This window comes from Scyliorhinus canicula, chromosome 28 (genome assembly GCF_902713615.1).
Source record: "Scyliorhinus canicula chromosome 28, sScyCan1.1, whole genome shotgun sequence".
NCBI classification, from domain to species: Eukaryota; Metazoa; Chordata; class Chondrichthyes; order Carcharhiniformes; family Scyliorhinidae; genus Scyliorhinus; species Scyliorhinus canicula.
The window spans coordinates 18,965,355-18,983,832 of NC_052173.1; the positions used below are offsets into that span (position 1 = coordinate 18,965,355).

Consider the following 18,478-nt stretch of genomic DNA (forward strand, 5'->3'; position numbering starts at 1 on the left):
TGAACGCTTTATCAACAACCGAGGACCTACCTGCAGGTCTGGAAGAAGCTGCCGGTTTAAAAGAAAAGCACAAAGGTAAGGCATCAATATTACTGTAAACTAACAGCGCAGAATATATATGGAACTGAAGGAGGGTAGTTAAATATATAAACTGTGCAAGGTCAGAGAAATGGAAGCATGGAGGCAGCGAATAATACTTTGGAGAAGCAAAAATTGTAATGTCATGCAAATAGCAGAAAACATGCCATGTTGGGGGGTGGATAGAGAGAGTATGTATTGCAAGAAGGAATTTCCACAGACCAGATTGTCCTGACTCAATCCCCACTACTCTTTTGTTTTAAAGGCAACACTGCATTTACCCGAAGGGTATGAAATGGAACAAGTGATGGACCCCAGGCATTCAGCAACTCACTCCGTATCAGGAAGCTTTGCTTGATTTATTCAGGAGGGAGAGTTGGGACTGTGGAGATTGGAGGGGAGCGCAGAACTGCTGGTATGTATTACTCATATACTCTGTGATTGCACCATGTGTTACCTCAACATGTCCATAAGCACTAATTCTGCACAAGCGCATAATAGTGCACGCAGTGGCAAAATAGTACGCAACTGGACATGTGCTGAAGTACTCCTGATGCGCATACAGCTCAGTCCGCAGAACACATGGATAACCAGATGCACCAGAGGACCACTACAAACATAAGCACTGTTGTCACCCCCAATGTATATCAGCACAAATATACAAACTGCAGGAGGGGTAGACAGTGATACAAACAGCACCAGTGGATAGCAGCGGTTGGGGAGCCAGCTGGTGCAGGGGCTAACATGTCCCTATGGAGTTGCATGGGTTAGAGACCCTTAGCGGGCCTGACTTCAAACAGCACCTCATGGTGGCCTAACCTGCCTCCTTACACGCTGCATTGGAAGGTGGTTTGGGTTGTGTGGAACTTCCAACACCCAGATAGATATCGCCATGTTGCATGTAAGTGACATTGTGGAGCACCTGTTGTATAGACTGCAGTCCGACATTGGGTAATATCGCTGCCAATGGTGTCGGCAGGAGTGATATCTGAATTCTCCCACTCCTGCCAAGGAGACTTTTGGGGCCCTACTCCCAAGATGCAGTCGTAGCTGGCTCCCACTTCCAAAGGGAACAGGTCAAAGTGACCATAATGAAGGATTCTAAAACTTTCATAGATGCTCAATGTTCTATACTCACAGAGATCAGTGGGCATCATGAGAAGATGCATTCCACCGGTGATATTTATGAAGTAGCACAGGAACAACTGATTGGAACACATATCGTTGGCAGTTGTGTGCTATTGTGTCACCATGGACATGACCTCTGACAGAAATGAGCTGGCAGTGACTATGGCGAGACCCTTGGTACTGCTGCAAAGGGATAGTCACAGATACAGTCAGTGAGCTTTCTGTATCCTCTTCAGCACACAGCCACTCACCAATACCATTCCCTCAACTATGGGAGCACTTGACAGTAAGGCGCACTGACCACTCGCAGGGTGACTTTCTTGGCAACGCCAATGGCAAATACATTGTTACTGCAAAACTTGAATAAAGTTCCTTCACTTTCAGTATGTCGTGGTCTCATTATTTCATTACACATAAAAACAAAAGCTGAAAGCTCCAGCCCATTGTGTTATTGGAGGTGTATTTTGAGGTAATTGATGGTGGCTCATTGCAGGTAGTTATCTGTCCTTCAGGTCTTTGTGGGCTAGATAGCCCAGTCTCTTTGGTCAATGAGCTTGGCCAGGACGGGGTAGATAACTGTTGCGCGCTACACTTGATGTCCAAGGGTCACCTTTTGAATTGTGCACCTCCTCTGCACTCTTGACTTACCCTTTTCTTCCTCTATTGTACTAGGGCTGTCACACCTATGGGCTTGGGCAGAAAAATGCACTGTTCAACTCTGCCACTGATACTTCCAACTGTTATCCTTTAGTAAGTTGTCTGAAACCATTTCTAATGTGAAGTAAAATATTGCTTTTCAATTCCACCCTGCAGCTGCAGAATGGTGCACAAGTTCATTTGAAATCTTTAACAAGGCTTTGCCAATCATAAAATGAGGCTCTATCCCCCCACACCCCTTTTAATTTTTTTCGGAGCAGGGAGGAACACACAGTTGATTCCTCATGGCAATACATAATCTCGATGAAAATGTTTCAGTCCACGCAGAGTGACAGAATCAGATTCAGTTCTGTTCCCACAGGTCAAAGTCTGCTGACACTCCCTCTCCAAACTCACATGAAGGTCATGCACCTGAGCCTGGGAACGGAGAGGTACCTGTCGAACTATTGGGAGAAAAATGTTTCCTTGTTAGTCAATACACTGCTTGTTGTGGTACTGGATCGTGCATACCAGGGAAGTCCCATGCTTTATGCCTGCACTGTGTTAAGTTATTTGAATCACTTTGCAAGGTTACAGTTGATTTCTGCATCCCTGGGCTGGGTAGTAGGTTGTGGGGCTGGATCTCAATCCTGGTTTTTGCTCCTCATCGCTATCTGCTCACTCCAGCCAGGGGGACATGCATATGAGCGGGCATTGAGCAAAGAGAGATTGATCTTGGCACAAATGCCAAGTCTGAGAACCTGATGACTCTTGCTCGGTGTCTAGAATAGTGACTAAAGAATGGCCACTCTGCAGAGGTCTGGCCCCCCTTCCATACCCCAACAGAAACCATGGTTAAACTTGTCTGGTCCCTCCTGTCGAAGTCAATGGATATTTGAATGGCTCACCTGTTGTAGGGGATTTCTAGCCCATGCTTCTGTTAGGAGAGAATGAGCTAACTGAATGAAATATAATGAATAACTAATCTATGTGTGGCGGATCAACTTCACATCTCTCCTGTCTTTTTGAGCAGAATAAAAAAGCACTTTTATCAGCCCGAACTTCAGCCTTTGAGGCTTCCTGGGTTTTTTTTAAATTCAGATTTCTAAACAAACTAACAACATCAGGCACACCTGGCTATCTGCCATTTTAATCCCGTGAATTTTCAGTCTCTTGTTGTACCTTTTGAAACTTGCACACCTCGCTGTGAGTGTAACTAACTTGCACATTCAGTTCAGTTTCATTGTACGTAGCCTGAACTGCTTCCAAATGAGGAACTGAGACATTGGGTGGGTCCTATTATAAACTAGAGGCTGGATTGATGTATGGAATCTAATGATGGATTGTGATTATAACAAAGTAATGCACAAGGAGTATCCACCAGTCATTCAGATCTAGTAGACAACAATCCTTATATGGAGAGGAGTATTTCTCAATGAAAGTTGGTTTTGAAATAAAACACAGGAGAAGCAGTTCCTAATATTTTATATTTGGCAGATGTTTTTCCAGACAGTGCATTTGGAGTTGTAGAATTTTCACCTGCCAGTTCAGGCCCGGATTTCATTTTGTGCATTTGCCTTTTTCCAACGTGATTTAACTGGCAGCAGTCTTGTGGGGTGGCACGGTGGTTGGCACTGCTGCCTCACGGCGTCAGGGTCCCAGGTTCGATTTCGGCTTGGGTCACTGTCTGTGTGGAGTCTGCGCATCCTCCCCGTGTCTGCGTGGGTTTCCTCTGGGTGCTCCGGTTTCCTCCCACAGTCCAAAGACGAGTGGGTTAGGTGAATTGGCTGTGATAAAATTGCCCCTTAGTGTCCAAAGGTTAGATGGGGTTACGGGTGGGTGGCACGTGGCGCAGTGGTTAGCAGTGGGACTGCGGCGCTGAGGACCCGGGTTCAAATCTTGGCCCTGGCTCACTGACTGTGTGGAGTTTGCACATTCTCCCCGTGTCTGCGTGGGTTTCACCCCCACAATCCAAAGATGTGCAGGCTCGATGGATTGGCCACGCTAAATTGCCCCTTAATTGGAAAAAAATAATTGGGTACTCTAATTTTATTTTTAAAAAGAAGAAAAAAAAGGATGGGGTTAAGGGGCTGGGGTGTGTACTCGCTCTTTCGGATGTTTGCTGCAGATTCAATGGGCTGAATGGCCTCCGTCTGGACTGTCGAGATTCTTTGATACTTGCCTTAACTCATAGGATTGTGTGTTCAGACATTACCAGAACCTTTGAGCATTTGATCTGATTCTGGGAGGGCATCAAGGGGGTGCTAAACTGTCTGGCCGACCATTGTTTGGATGAAATATTAAAAGGAAGACTTTGCTTACCTGTTTAGAAACCCTGAAAAGCAAGTAATTCTCCTCTTAGAAAAGCAAAATTCCAAACAGTTCTGTAGAAAGGTCATATGGACTCAATGTTAATTCTGTTTCTCTCTTCACAGATGCTGCCAGGTCCGCTGAGTTTATCCAGCATTTTCTGTTTTCTAATTCTCCTCATATCCAGGCCAGCATTCACTCCTCAATCAAAAGCAGACTAACTGGGCAAATATTAAGTGGAGGGAAATTGAATTATGGTTCATGTGGCGGGGGTACTGGCACAGGCAAGATGGACTTTCCCGTGTCTTGAAATGTATGCTTCTGTATGTACTACCAAACAGCCATTCTGTACGTGGTGTAATATTGATGGGAGGGTTTTAATCTCCCTTGGTTAGCCTGGTCAATTATTGAGCTCTGCAGATGGGAAGATTATTGCTTCAATTCTAGCCCATACTACATTAACCAACTTTTGCAGGGGCAGCAGTTCATGTGCAAAACTTGACCTCCGTATCTTCCAGCTGAAAAGGTTAGGAGAAAATTCTGTGGCTCTTGCTGTCAGGTGCGCTAAGTGAATATTGGACAGATACAGGACTGGATATAGCTTTGATCAAACCACCCTGTGCACCCCTACCTCTATCAATTGTCAGTTAAATAGTCTTAGCTCAGGTGGCTGCACAGCTGGTTCGTTTTGCAGATCGAGGCCAGCAGCGGGGGTTCAATTCCCCGTACCGGCTGAGGTTTATTCATGAAGGTTGAACCCTTCTCAACCTTACCCCTCGCCTGAGGTGTGGTGAACCTCAGGTTAAACCACCACCAGTCAGCTCTCCTCCTCACAGGGGAAAGCAGCCTATGGTCATTGAGGACTGTGGCGACTTTGCTTACTTTTCGATAGTCTTCCGTCGTTATGCTCTGCTGTGGGTATGGTATTAATGGCTAGCCAGTGCTTGTGGAATTCACAACCTGATGCGCGTTGGCATATTTAAGGGAGAAAACGGGGAGAGGAATAAAACTAAATCTGAGGGAAGTGTTCTGGTAACATCGAGTTGGTCGTTTTCTTGGCTGTTGGGGATGTGATGTGGTGTCTCACTCTCCAAATTGCTAAGGATAGGAGATTCAAGGGAATCAGAACTGCCATCCTGGTATAATGTGTTGAATCACCAATGTGCTGATATGGCATCTTCGGTCCAAAATGTTCCGAAGGAAAAAATAGAACCCTAACTTTTTAATCGGCTGTGTAAACATTTTAAGGGCTTCCTGATGCAGATCAGTGTTGGAAGGTGGGCTTCTGTGATCACATCTATACATATTCAAAATGTTGGAATACCCAAGCACAGATTTCATATTGTAGTCAAAATCCTGATTTACCGCCTCAGTATAGGTGAGCCGAGCAATTGTATTTTTCCCCATTTCCTTCCCCACCCTATCTCATCATTTCCTTTTAAGACTGTGACATTTGGGATAATGGTAACGGTTCCAATTGGATCTTTCACAGAGAGAGGGGGATAGGTCCTAAATCCTTTACTAAGAATCATCTTTCTAACCCCGCCATCCTGATGGTAAAATACTTTTTGGTTAACTGTCTGATGTTTAATGATGAAACCATCTGCCCAAGGCCCTTCACAGTGGTTAGCACTGCTGCCTCACAGCGCAAGGGACCCGGGTTCCATTCCAGCCATGGGTGACTGTGCGGAGTCTGCATGTTCTCCCCGTGTCTGCGTGGGTTTCCTCCGGGTGCTCCGGTTTCCTCCCACAGTCCAAAGGTGTGCAGGTTAGGTGGAGTTATGGGAATAGGGCGGGCGAGTGGGCTGAGGTAAGATGCTCTTTCAGAGGGTCCTCTTTCAAGGGTCGGTGTAGACTCGATGGACAGAATGGCCTCCTTCTGCACTGAAGGGATTTTATGGTTCTAAAAAAATAAGTCATTCCAAAATAAAGCATGACGGCGAGCTATAGAAGGAAATATTAGTTCAGATCACCAAGGGTTTAATCAAAGTGGTCAGTTTTAAGGAGTGTTTCTAAGAAGACAGATTTAGGGAGGGAATTTGAGAGTCAATGGTGTAACAATTCAATTTGGGGATTCTCAAGATGCTAGAAATATGAGCACAGAGACCACTGAGATTATGGGGCTGGGGGAGATTTGAAATATGGAAGGGCTAGGTCATGGCGAGATTTGAAAACAAGGGTGAGAATTTAAAAATCAAAGCCCTCCTTAACCAAGAGGCAACGTAGAGCAGCCAGCACGGCACTGATGGGTGAACGGGACTTGATGTGAGATAGGACACGGGCCACAGAGTTGTGAATGGCCTCAAGTTTAAGGAGGGTGGGAGGTCATCCAGGAGTGCATTGGAATAGTAAAGTGACAAAGGCACAGATCAGAGTTTCAGCAGCAAATGAGATGAGGTAGAGGTGCAGTGATGGTGTGGGTATAGACTTTTCAAACTAGCAAAACAATTGGCGACCATATATTGCAAAGTGACATCTCAATGAACGACCAGTTGCTTTGTCTGTGTCTGGGTACTGAATAACTCAACTGTCTGAGCTAAACCAGTCCACGACTACCACTTTATTTTGCAATCCATGCAGATAATAACAAGTATACTTCTTTCTGTTGAATTTCAGCGCTGTAAGGATAAAGTGAACTCACTTGCTATCTCTGTGATGAACCAGTGGCCAGGGGTGAAACTACGAGTAACTGAGGGCTGGGACGAAGATGGACATCATTCAAAGGAGTCCTTGCATTACGAGGGTCGGGCAGTAGACATCACCACATCTGACAGGGATCGCACAAAATATGGCATGCTGGCTCGCTTAGCTGTGGAGGCGGGATTTGACTGGGTTTATTATGAGTCAAAAGCTCACATTCACTGTTCAGTGAAATCAGGTAAGAGTTAGAATTTTCTCTGGTCTGACAAAAGCAATAAGATATCTAAGTTTGTGGAGTCAAATCCACAGCTAGAACCAATATTTTGTTGAAGAATAATTAAGCCATTGGGCAGCCCAGTCTTTGAGGGTTACCTGTGGTCAGATAGCCAGCCCAGGTCATATTCACACACGGGAGAATTGGCACATAGGTAAGGTGCCACAGGCTGTTGGTATATCTCAGGAGGAGAAGATTGGCAAACTTGAGTCTGCCTGATAGACCTCTTGCTGCAATATTATTGCTGCATCCAAGTGCCAGGTCTCTAACGTGATACAACATGGATTTGCTCCCAAGGGTCCCGCATAGTAATCTCCCAATCTGAACCTCGTGTGTGCCTGGTTTCCTCCGGGTGCTCCGGTTTCCTCCCACAGTCCAAAGATGTGCAGGTTAGGTGGATTGGCCCTTAGTGTCCAGGGATGTGCAGGTTAGGTTACCTGTGTCAGGTAGGGTGGTGTAGGGAAGGGGAGTGGACCTGTGTAAAGTGTTTGGAGGCTGGGTGAAGACTCGATGGGTGAAATGGTTTCCTTCTGCAGCGTAGGAATTCTATGACTCCGCATGCTCCTTCTCCAGCTACACCCGGCTGCAAATGTAGCTGCCGTAGAGTGGCGGGCGGGCAGTTGGGTTGGACGACCCCCTTGGTCCTCCGCTCGGGTAAGATGTCCAACTATTTTGATTGAAGCAATTAAACTAATTGAAATAAACTGAAGGACAAAGAAACAGGAGCAGATAAAGGGATACTTAAACAAAAACAAAGGGTAAATTCAACTTAAAACATCAATTAAAGGGGTTGATAAAGCACCCAGGCCCTGCGGTATCCATCGGGCTTCGATAGTGCCCATGGACACCGCATGCTTCCCTCTCCGTGGACACCCGCCCGTGAATGTAGCCGTGATAGAGCAGACAGTCAGACGACCCCTCAGCCTCCCCTGGGGTAAGGTGTCCAGTAGGGCGCTTCTCCAATCTGATTGGCCAGCAGCTCTCAGTTTAAGGCTGCCTGCAGCGGTATATTGCTGCAGAATGGCCTTTCCTTTTTAAAGTCAGTTGGGTTTGTGATGAACGTCAGCTATGGCTGACTCAGTTGGTTAACTCCACCTTGGGACGTGTAGTTGAGGCTCAAAGTCCACTCCAGAGATTTGAGCAGATAACCTAGGCTGATAATTCAGTACTGAGGGAGAGCCGCACTGTCTCAGGTGCCATCTTTTAGGGGAGCTGTTAAACTGAGGCCCAGTCTTCTGTGAGTTGGATGTAAAAAGTCCCATAAAACGATTCTGAAGAAGGGCAGATTGAGTTCTCCTCGGTGTCAATGTTTGCCCTGAAACTAACATCAGGAAAGCTGAGTCTCTGGTCATATATATCATTGGTGTTTGTGGGATCGTACTGTGTACAAATCGGCTGCTGCTCCTCCTAGTATGACACTTTTAAAACTGCTTCATTGGCTGGAAAGCGCTTTGGGATGTTCTACGGTCATGAAAGGTGCCAAATAAATTTCTGTTTCTTTAAAATTGGCAGTCTTGTTCAGAATAGTTGGAATGGGAAATGGGGTAAAAATTCACATTGCTGCAGGGAGGTGCTGTTCCGAGGGTTGGAAACATTGGCCAGTATATTCCGGCCTGTTCGGGTCACAGAGGGAGAATTCAGAATGTCCAATTCACCCAACAAACCTTTCGGGACTTGTGGGAGGAAACCGGAGCACTCGGAGGAAACCCACGCAGACACGGGGAGAACGTGCAGACTCCGCACAGACAGTGACCCAGCGGGGAATGGAACCTGGGACCCTGGAGCTGTGAAGCAACAGTGCTAACCACTGTGCCACCGTGCTGCCCTAACTTTTTTTATGTTGACAACATTTTCAGAACCCCCACCTGCAGATCCCCTGGTTACTGACACACTTCACATAAACTTCATTTCTCGGGCGTGATTCTCCACTCCCCACGCCGGGCGGGAGAATCACGGGAGGGCCGGGCGAATCACGGCACGCGGCCCTGGCACCCCCTGCGATTCGCCCAGCCCCCGCACGGAGAATCGGCGCTCGCCGTTTTTCACGTCGACCGGCGATTCTCCGGCCCGGATGGGCCAAGCGGCCTGACGTTCCCGACCTGTTCACGCCTCGGCAACCACACCTGGTCGCTGCCGGCATGAACATAGCGCGAAAGGTAAGTTTGGGGCCTGTGGGGGGGCGGAGAGGGGATCAAGCACCACGGCCGTGCTCGGGAGGGGACTGGCCCGCGATCGGTGCCCACCGATCGTCGGGCCGGCGTCTCCAAGAGATGCACTCTTTCCCCTCCGCCGCCCCGCAAGATCAAGCTGCCACGTCTTGCGGGGCAGCGGAGGGGAAGACCGTAACCGCGCATGCGCGGGTTGGAGCCGGCCAACCTCTGCATGCGCGGCTGACGTCACTTAGGCGCCGCCGTCGCATCGTTCTCGGCGCGCCGCTTTGATGAAACGTGAAGGCCCGGCGGCCGAGTTTCTCACAACGCTGCTCCTTGCCCCCTGGGGGGGGGGGGGGGGGGGGGGGGGGCTGAATAGGGTGCGAGGAGCGGCCTCCGACGTTGTCCTGAAACTCGGCCGAGTTCACGACGGCCTTCCCGATGCTGCGCGGGAGCGGAGAATCGCGCCCCTTATTTTTCATTTCAGAGCGAAAAATATCTTTCTGCGACAAACTAAAATCAGCTCATTGCAGACAGGGGGCGGTATTCTCCGATAATGCGGCAGAGTCCCCGCGCCGTCGTGAATGCCGTCGCGTTTAACGACGGCGCCAAACGGCCGTGGTCACGAGCGATTCAGGGCCCGAAACTGGGCGAGCAGCGGGGCCGCACAGAGCTCGGGGGGCGTGGCGCAAAAGCAGCGTCGTCATCGTGTGACGCCTGACTGACGCCACGCACCGTTATTTAAAGTGCGCGATCCGCGCACAGGACCCAAGACGACGCGATGGCTGAGCCCCGACGAGCCGCTCACGCGACACGGAACTTTTTCACCAGGTGTGAACGACAACGCCGTGACCTGGGGTCACGCCATTGGGACTTCGGCCTATCCGGGCCGCTGAATAGCGGGAGTGCCGGACAATCCCCGTTGTGAGTGTCTCGGGCGATTATCCCGCTGGCGCGGCGCCGATCTCAACGGGGCCATTCTCTCCGGTTGGGGGAATGGCGCGGCCGGCGATTCTCCCAACTGGCTATGGCTTCGGAGAATCCCGCCCAGAGGTTATCTTTTCTTCTATTTGTGTTTTGCCTGATCACTTTTTGTCTCACAGATATTCTGGACATTTCACAAAGCAATGATTCCAAAGCATGTTCCCCAGACCCCACAGTAGTTTGTTTGCTGCAAGGTACAATCACAATGTGAAGATATTTCGAGATTAACCACACTGTGCTTACAAAAGCAGTTTTACGAGGCATTTTTGCTCTGAGAATCTTGATATGTTTATGAATGGTATGTGATGCTGGCAAGTTATGCTGACTGGCATCTGAGGTCTCTGAGAAGGTGATAGAGATCTATCCTTGATGTAAAGTTTGCCCTGACACAGAACAAACACTTCTTTTAAACCAGTCGAACACCCCACTGGCATTTCTCCTCCCAAATAAAAACCTAGGCAGTATCGGTTCTGAGATTTTGGCCACTGGGTTAATGAATTTCTCCAGTGAGGTAGCCATTCAACTGAGAGTGCCCCAGTTCAGATTCCTTTAAAAGTCACCTGGAGCAGCGGAGGAGAGCTACAATTGACCTCAGCACCTTGGATTAGGAAAGAATGTTGGGTGGGGGGCGGCAAATAGAAAATAGGGTTTCCATTCTTAATCTGTGTCTTGGACTCTTTGCTGAATAAAACATGCTTGGACATGGAGGGAGGGGTCAGATCAATATCCAGCTGACCCTTTGCTCGGTTGGGATTGCGAATGGCCCACACAGATGGGGTGCTGAGTGGCATCCAGCAGACATTGAACCGTAACCTCAACCTGTGCCATCACCTTCACGGGGATGGAGTTGGGATGGTACAGCCAGCTAAACACCAGGTACAATCTGATCAAACCCTCCTCCTTTCTCCTGGGTGTCTGGGTTTGGACATTCTTTAACCAGTTCCAAGTGTGCACTGGCTGAGTACATAGCTGTCCATACTTCAACACTGACTGAATCATAGAATCCCTACAGTGCAGAAGGCCATTCAGCCCATCGGGTCTGCACCGACCCTCTGAAAGACCACCCTGACTAGGCCCACTCCCCTGCCCTATCCCTGTAACCCCACTCTACCTGTACATCTTTGGACACTTGGGGGCAATTTAGCATGGCCAATCCACCTAACCTGCACGTCTTTGGACTGTGGGAGGAAACCGGAGCACCCGGAGGAAACCTACACAGACACGGGGCGAACGTGCAGACCCAGGTCTCTGGCGCTGTGAGGCAGCAGTGCTAACCACCGTGCTGCCATGGCATTGAATTATTTATTTATTTATTTTTAAATTTTAGAGTACCCAGTTCTTTCTTTCCAATTAAGGGGCAATTTAGCATGGTCAATCCACCTACCCTGCACATCTTTGGGTTGTGGGGGCGAAACCCACGCAGACACGGGGAGAATGTGCAAACTCCACACGGACAGTGACCCAGAGCCGGGATTGAACCCGGGTCCTCGGCACCGTGAGGCAGCAGGGCTAACCCACTGCGCCACCATGCTGCCCCGTGAGGCAGCAGTGCCAACCACTAGGCCACCGTGCTGCCCCGTGAGGCAGCAGTGCTAACCCACTGAACCACCGTGCACCCTGGTACTGAATTATACTATCTGGATACTATCTTTTCAAAAGAAAGTCACCTTGGTGCTCTTGGGAGTTGTGACTAGTTATTGGACTGTCTGCAGAGATTCTCCTGAGTTCCCACTTTAACTGCGTTGGAATTCCAGGAGAAATTCTGTAAATAGTCATTTGTAACACGCATCTTCATTGGAGGATTGGAAAAATCTCCTAATCTCGATTTGACCCGAGTGTTTGATTCAAATACTAGGGGGCAGGATTCTCTCAGCTTGGCACCGGGCTGGAGAATCCCCATGACCGGGCCACACCGCCCCGTCGCCGGCACGGCGCCATTGGCACCGGCGTGTTTGGCGCGGTACCAGGATGGGCTGAGCGGCCATCATGGAAACGCCGAGTCCTGCTGCCGCCGTTCTAACCTGCTCTGAGCCAGCGGGAACTCTGCGTGCAAGGGTTGGGTGGCAGCCTGTGGGGGAGGGGGATCCGACTCCGATGCGGCCTGGCCCGCGTTGAAGGGAGCCACTGCGCATGCGCACGTTGGCGCCGGTGCCACTGCTCATGCACGGACCCCGCGGCGCCCAGTTTGCGCCGGGATCGGCAGCTGGAGTGGCGTGAACCGCTCCAGTGCCGTGCTGGGCCCCTGTAGTGGCCAGAATTAGTCCTGGCAGCGGCCCGCTCACGCCGTCGTGTTCGACGGCATGGACACTCTGCCTCGGGTGAGAGAATCCCACCCTGGTTGGCCAAGTCAGAAAACTGTTCCAATCTGCCCTGGGATCTCTCTGTGTTTCTGTTAGCTTCAAAGTGAAGTCAATTCAAGCACAATGGCCGGGAAGAATAGAAGCCGGGATATCTTCTCCATGATTTCCCACCTACTGAGCTCCTGAAGTTGAGCACTTCCCTCTTTCCATTGAAGTTCCCTCACCTCATAGCAGATATCAGGGTAACCATGTCACTGCCTGATTGATTAGCCACTTGTACTCATTGGCCAAGATAGTGTGAGTGCCGATAAAGTCAAGAGCAAGGGGAAAATAATACCAGCTCAGCCTCACTCTCAATAAAATGGTTCTTAGGAGTCTGTAATCTGTAACTGTCTCAGCATTGTTCAAAGCTATAGTCCCCTGTTCAACACTCTGGCTGAGTTCTGTCCTTGGCTGACCTGGCAATGTAGAATGTTGGCCGCCAAGCCACAGACCGCGCTGATTGCCGAGGGGAAAGAGCATAGACAGGTAAGATTTCCGGCTTGCTTATTTTTTCCCCGAAGGTGAGTGAGAGAGCTGTATTTCATTCAGCAGCTCCTTCAAATGAAGATTCAAATCTTCATCACACTCTCACTCTGTTGCTTTGATAGACGGGTTGAAGCAGAATGAGCTGCTTCATGCAGGGGCAGGCAATGGTCCGAGTGGGGAATGCTGCACGTGCTGTTCTTGTGTACGTGGTTGTCAGAAGGTTTGGGAGGGTCTGGCCCAAGTTGCCTTTCAGCTAAATCATTGTATGAAATAGGGAGAGGGTGGGGTACAGAGGAAAGGAGAGAGAAAATGAAAAACAGAAAATACCTCAATTTAAAAATAGCAGCAAGGGAAAAATAATATACAAATTCATCTTTGTAGATCTAGCACAATGACAGTCCTCAAAAGGCCCAAATTCTTAATTTAGCAGCTTGTAAAATGAGGCGGGAAGTTTAAAGTGACCCTCTTTAAGGGGATTTAAGGGACGGCACGGTGGTGAGCACTGCTGCCTCACAGCGCCAGGGACCCGTGACTGTCTGTGTGCAGTTTGCATGTTCTCCCCGTGTCTGCGTGGGTTTCCTCCGGGTGCTCCGGTTTCCTCCCACATCCCAAAGTTGTGCCGGTTAGGTACATTGGCCGTGATAAATTGCCCCCGAGTGTCCATGGAAGTGCAGGTTCGGTGGGGTTACGGGGATAGGATGGGGGCCTGTGTTGGGTGCTTTTTCAGAGGGTCGGTTCAGACAATGGGCCGAATGGCCTCCTTCTCCACTGTAGGGATTCTATGATTCTCTGTTCCCACAGCTAATGTTTCCCTTACTGAAAAAAGAACCTCCAGATATTTGTTGGTGGGATAAGGAGAGGATTTGCACACAAATTCAGGAAAATGTACAAGGAGGAACATTTGTAACTTTCCCTTCTGTATAGCGAGACAATTCCTGGATGCTTTCTTTGGCAGATCTGTTGCTGTTTTCATTAGACATATGCAAGCATTAAAAGCAGGGAATTCTGCTGTTTGACCCAGTTCCGCAACTAACTTAATCTTTTTAAGCAAGTACGAGATATTGCAAAAAATCAGTGGAGTTGCATCTGGACAGACTGCAAAATGATCAGAGATTTGAGATTTTCAAAAGCATTTAAATAATGTGTTGGTTTGAATCCAGCTGATAAGGCAGCTGCGATATGAGACTACGTACGGCCCACCCAGGACTGAGAACCAGGCAGGTTGGAGCTATTGTGTGTCCCTAATGACGTTATGAGGAATAGGAAGTATTGTGACGAGATGGGAGTGGACAACCTTTTTTCCATCTATATGCTAATACTCCTCCAACTTCCTGGCCTCCAGGAAGTGCATGAGAATTCTGTTGACCCTCCCTCTTTTGGGAAACACCTTAACCCTGTTCTCTGCCTCCGCCAACAGCTGAGCCAAAGTCTTTATGACAGGCATTAGCTTTCATGCCACCGCTCAGCACACCACATTGAGACGCTCTTTCAAGGACACTTTTTCTCTCCATCCTTGCTGAGGGGTAAGACGCATGATGAGCTGTGGCTACAAGGGAGCCAGCAGCTTTGCCAGTATCATAGGGCAGCACGGTAGCACAAGAGGGCAGCACAGTAGCACAAGTGGTTAGCACTGTGGCGTCACAGCTCCAGGGTCCCAGGTTTGATTCCCGGCTTGGGTCACTGTCTGTGTGGAGTCTGCACATTCTCCCCGTGTCTGCGTGGGTTTCCTCCGGGTGCTCCGGTTTCCTCCCACAGTCCAAAGATGTGCAGGTTAGGTGGATTGGCCATGATAAATTGCCCTTAGTGTCCAAAATTGCCCTTAGTGACCAAAAAGGTTAGGAGGGGTGACTGGGTTACAGCAGTGTTCTTCAAACGTTTTTTCCGGGGACCCATTTTCACCAACCGGCCAACCTTTGGGACCCAACCTGGCCGACCTTCGCAACCCACCCTGGCCGAACTTCGCGACCCACTCCGGCCAAACTTCGCTACCCACACCGGCCAACCTTTGGGACCCAACCTGGCCGACCTTCGCAACTCACGCCGGCCGACCTTCGCGACCCACGCCGGCCGACCTTCGCAACTCATGCCGGCCAACCTTCGCGACCCACCCTGGCCGAACTTCGCAACCCACGCCAGCCGAACTTCGCAACCCACGCCGGCCGAACTTCGCAACCCACGCCGGCCGAACTTCGCAACCCACGCCGGCCAACCTTTGGGACCCAACCTGGCCGACCTTCGCGACCCACACCGACCGACCTTCGCAACTCATGCCGGCCGACCTTCGCGACCCACCCTGGCCGAACTTCGCAACCCACGCCGGCCGAACTTCGCAACCCACGCCGGCCGAACTTCGCAACCCACGCCGGCCGACCTTCGCAACCCACGCCGGCCGAACTTCGCAACCCACCCTGGCCGAACTTCGCAACCCACGCCAGCCGAACTTCGCAACCCACGCCGGCCGAACTTCGCAACCCACGCCGGCCGAACTTCGCAACACACGCCGGCCAACCTTTGGGACCCAACCTGGCCGACCTTCGCGACCCACACCGACCGACCTTCGCAACTCATGCCGGCCGACCTTCGCGACCCACCCTGGCCGAACTTCGCAACCCACGCCGGCCGAACTTCGCAACCCACGCCGGCCGAACTTCGCAACCCACGCCGGCCGAACTTCACATCCCACGCCGGCCGACCTTTGTGCCCTACGCCAGCCGACCTTCGCGACCCACGCCGGCCGACCTACACGACCCACGCCGGCCGACCTTCGCGACCCATGCCGGCCGAACTTCACGACCCACGCGGCCGACCTTCGCTACCCACGCCGGCCGACTTTCGTGCCCCACGCCGGCCGACCTTCTCAACCCACGCCGGCCGACCTTCGCGACCCACGCCGGCCGACCTTCGCGACCCACGCCGGCTGACCTTCACGATCCACGCCGGCTCTGTGCTGTGGGTCTCACTGGGTGGGCCCTGTGCTGTGGTCCCCTCACTGGGTGGGCCCTGTGCTGTGGGTCTCACTGGGTGGGCCCTGTGCTGTGGGTCTCACTGGGTGGGCCCTGTGCTGTGGGTCCCCTCACTGGGTGGGCCCTGTGCTGTGGGTCCCCTCACTGGGTGGGCCCTGTGCTGTGGGTCTCACTGGGTGGGCTCTGTGCTGTGGGTCTCACTGGGTGGGCCCTGTGCTGTGGGTCTCACTGGGTGGGCCCTGTGCTGTGGGTCCCCTCACTGGGTGGGCCCTGTGCTGTGGGTCCCCTCACTGGGTGGGCCCTGTGCTGTGGGTCCCCTCACTGGGTGGGCCCTGTGCTGTGGGTCTCACTGGGTGGGCCCTGTGCTGTGGGTCTCACTGGGTGGGCCCTGTGCTGTGGGTCTCACTGGGTGGGCCCTGTGCTGTGGGTCTCACTGGGTGGGCCCTGTGCTGTGGGTCTCACTGGGTGGGCCCTGTGCTGTGGGTCTCACTGGGTGGGCCCTGTGCTGTGGGTCCCCTCACTGGGTGGGCTCTGTGCTGTGGGTCTCACTGGGTGGGCCCTGTGCTGTGGGTCTCACTGGGTGGGCCCTGTGCTGTGGGTCTCACTGGTGGGCCCTGTGCTGTGGGTCTCACTGGGTGGGCCCTGTGCTGTGGGTCTCACTGGGTGGGCCCTGTGCTGTGGGTCTCACTGGGTGGGCCCTGTGCTGTGGGTCCCCTCACTGGGTGGGCTCTGTGCTGTGGGTCTCACTGGGTGGGCCCTGTGCTGTGGGTCTCACTGGGCGGGCCCTGTGCTGTGGGTCCCCTCACTGGGTGGGCCCTGTGCTGTGGGTCCCCTCACTGGGTGGGCCCTGTGCTGTGGGTCCCCTCACTGGGTGGGCCCTGTGCTGTGGGTCTCACTGGGTGGGCCCTGTGCTGTAGGTCTCACTGGGTGGGCCCTGTGCTGTGGGTCCCCTCACTGGGTGGGCCCTGTGCTGTGGGTCCCCTCACTGGGTGGGCCCTGTGCTGTCGGTCCCCTCACTGGGTGGGCCCTGTGCTGTGGGTCCCCTTACTGGGTGGGCCCTGTGCTGTGGGTCCCCTCACTGGGTGGGCCCTGTGCTGTGGGTCTCACTGGGTGGGCCCTGTGCTTGTGGGTCTCACTGGGTGGGCCCTGTGCTGTGGGTCCCCTCACTGGGTGGGCCCTGTGCTGTGGGTCCCCTCACTGGGGTGGGCCCTGTGCTGTGGGTCCCCTCACTGTGTGGGCCCTGTGCTGTGGGTCTCACTGGGTGGGCCCTGTGCTGTGGGTCTCACTGGGTGGGCCCTGTGCTGTGGGTCCCCTCACTGAGTGGGCCCTGTGCTGTGGGTCCCCTCACTGGGTGGGCCCTGTGCTGTGGGTCCCCTCACTGGGTGGGCCCTGTGCTGTGGGTCTCACTGGGTGGGCTCTGTGCTGTGGGTCTCACTGGGTGGGCCCTGTGCTGTGGGTCTCACTGGGTGGGCCCTGTGCTGTGGGGTCCCCTCACTGGGTGGCCCTGTGCTGTGGGTCTCACTGGGCGGGCCCTGTGCTGTGGGTCTCACTGGGGCGGGCCCTGTACTGGGGGTCCCCTCACTGGGTGGGCCCTGTGCGGTGGGTCCCCTCACGGGTGGGCCCTGTGCTGTGGGTCCCCTCACTGGGTGGGCCCTGTGCTGTGGGTCCCCTCACTGGGTGGAGCCCTGTGCTGTGGGTCTCACTGGGTGGGCCCTGTGCTGTAGGTCTCACTGGGTGGGGCCCTGTGCTGTGGGTCCCCTCACTGGGTGGGCCCCTGTGCTGTGGGTCCCCTCACTGGGTGGGCCCTGTGCTGTCGGTCCCTCACTGGGTGGGCCCTGTGCTGTGGGTCCCCTTACTGGGTGGGCCCTGTGCTGTGGGTCCCCTCACTGGGTGGGCCCTGTGCTGTGGTCTCACTGGGTGGGCCCTGTGCTGTGGGTCTCACTGGGTGGGCCCTGTGCTGTGGGTCCCCTCACTGGGTGGGCCCTGTGCTGTGGGTCCCCTCACTGGGTGGGCCCTGTGCTGTGGGTCCTCACGGGGGGCCCTGCTGGGGGTCCCCTCATGGGTGGGCCCTGTGCTGTGGGTCTCACTGGGGGGGCCCTGTGCTGTGGGTCTCACTGGTGGGTGGGCCTGTGCTGTGGGTCCCCTCACTGGGTGGCCCTGTGCTGTGGTCCCCTCACTGGGTGGGCCCTGTGCTGTGGGTCTCACTGGGTGGGCCCTGTGCTGTGGGTCTCACTGGGTGGGCCCTGTGCTGTGGGTCTCACTGGGTGGGCCCTGTGCTGTGGGTCTCACTGGGTGGGCCCTGTGCTGTGGGTCCCTTCACTGGGTGGCCCGTGCTGTGGGTCTCACTGGGTGGCCCTGTGCTGTGGGTCCCCTCACTGGGTGGGCCCTGTGCTGGGTCCCCTCACTGGGTGGGCCCTGTGCTGTGGGTCTCACTGGTGGGCCCTGTGCTGTGGGTCTCACTGGGTGGGCCCTGTGCTGTGGGTCTCA

The 18,478-nt window shown here is 52.9% G+C and overlaps 1 protein-coding gene across 1 annotated transcript in view; it reads left to right on the forward strand.

Annotated features, from left to right (window-relative positions):
* The first annotated feature begins 340 nt into the window (after positions 1-340).
* Positions 341-18,478, forward strand: part of LOC119958238 (sonic hedgehog protein A-like) — a 63,506-nt gene continuing 45,368 nt past the window's right edge. The window contains exons 1-2 of the mRNA XM_038786653.1: positions 341-493; positions 6,769-7,030. Coding sequence (XP_038642581.1) covers positions 6,808-7,030 — 223 coding nt within the window. The 5' untranslated portion in view covers positions 341-493; positions 6,769-6,807. The remainder of the gene's footprint in view (positions 494-6,768; positions 7,031-18,478) is intronic.